Source organism: Pistacia vera, unplaced genomic scaffold (assembly GCF_008641045.1).
Source record: "Pistacia vera cultivar Batoury unplaced genomic scaffold, PisVer_v2 Contig102, whole genome shotgun sequence".
NCBI lineage: Eukaryota > Viridiplantae > Streptophyta > Magnoliopsida > Sapindales > Anacardiaceae > Pistacia > Pistacia vera.
This window is the reverse complement of record NW_022195050.1, coordinates 1,203,073-1,204,163: the sequence shown is the minus strand read 5'-3', so window position 1 is coordinate 1,204,163 and position 1,091 is coordinate 1,203,073. Positions and strand designations below refer to the sequence as shown.

At 38.5% G+C, this 1,091-nt stretch overlaps 1 protein-coding gene across 1 annotated transcript; it reads right to left on the bottom strand.

Moving 5' to 3' along the window:
• Positions 1-889, bottom strand: LOC116122064 (probable glutathione S-transferase). Its single transcript, XM_031407986.1, has 2 exons — positions 556-889; positions 1-473 (listed from the first exon to the last, which is right to left on the bottom strand). The coding sequence occupies exons 1-2, from the start codon at positions 865-867 to the stop codon at positions 99-101; spliced, it is 687 nt and encodes a 228-aa protein (XP_031263846.1). The 5' UTR covers positions 868-889; the 3' UTR covers positions 1-98.
• Between the last annotated feature and the right edge of the window lie 202 nt (positions 890-1,091).

Sequence of the window (1,091 nt, the reverse complement as noted above, 5' to 3'; positions counted from 1 at the left end):
CCCTTTCTTCCAATAATAATACAAGTTCCAATTTCCAAACGGAAATTTTATTGCATTTCGAGCTTTATATAATCCATTTCATTGACTGAAAACATTAATTAATACTCCTTTTGCTTTGGGTAACAGCGGTTATAAATGGCTTCCCTGCGCTCCTCAAAGTAAACGACCATCTCGTCCTTCCGTGGTAATTTGTCTTTAATCACTGGGTGGCTGAGAAACTTGCTGATCCAACATGTAATGGCTGGAAATTTCTCTTCCTCCATAAGCTGCATTGACCCAACTTTTTCCCAAACGGGTAGCCAGTAAGCGATCCACCCAAATGCAAGATCCAGATACCCGATCCCCTCTCCTTCAAAGTAGTTATTTTCTTTGAGCTCTCCCTCAATCTTTTCCAAGGCTTCTATTGATTCTTCAATTGCCTTCGCTTTTTCCTCTCCTTTCGACCACATTGCCTTCCATGAAGCTCTCAAAAGCTACACCAATGCACAAAGTACAACAAAATAGTGAGCAAAAATGCAGTAAAACAGAGAAAAACAGAATAACATAAATATTTACCTTTTCATCTCCATATTTGGCCGAGAAACGTGCCATGGCTCTTTCATGAAGATCTCTAGGCAGCAGTGGATTTTGTTCCCAAGTCTCATCGATATACTCGAGAATAACATACAACTCAGGGGTTACTTTCTTCTCATGAACAAGCACAGGAACCTTCTTGTGGACTGGGTTCAGCTCCATGAGCCTCGTGCTCTTGTTAAAGATATCTTCTTCTAAGTAATCATAATCAACACCCTTTAGCTTCAGTGCCCATTCTACTCTATACACATATGGGCTAGCCCAAAACCCCAAGAGCTTCACTTCTTTTGCCATACTTTTCCTGCTTCTGTTCGTGAGGTGCTAGTGCTATTTTTTTACATTTATACACATAAATCATCCATCTTTAGAAATTATATAAAAAAAGAGTCAGAAGCAAATTTTGACTGGGAAAGTAATGAATGATCTAGTACTTCGAGCACAAGTCACTTCTATAATTTAAAAATTCTTGAAGAAGATAGTGTATAAAGAATGTTAACAAGATTTTCTAAGGGCATTGA

Coding starts and splice junctions, on each gene's coding strand:
- LOC116122064 (XM_031407986.1), bottom strand. CDS start 867: ATGGCAAAAGAAGTGAAGCTCTTGGGGTTTTGGGCTAGCCCATATGTG. Junction 474..555: donor CCAAATATGGAGATGAAAAG/GTAAATATTTAT, acceptor GCATTGGTGTAG/CTTTTGAGAGCTTCATGGAA.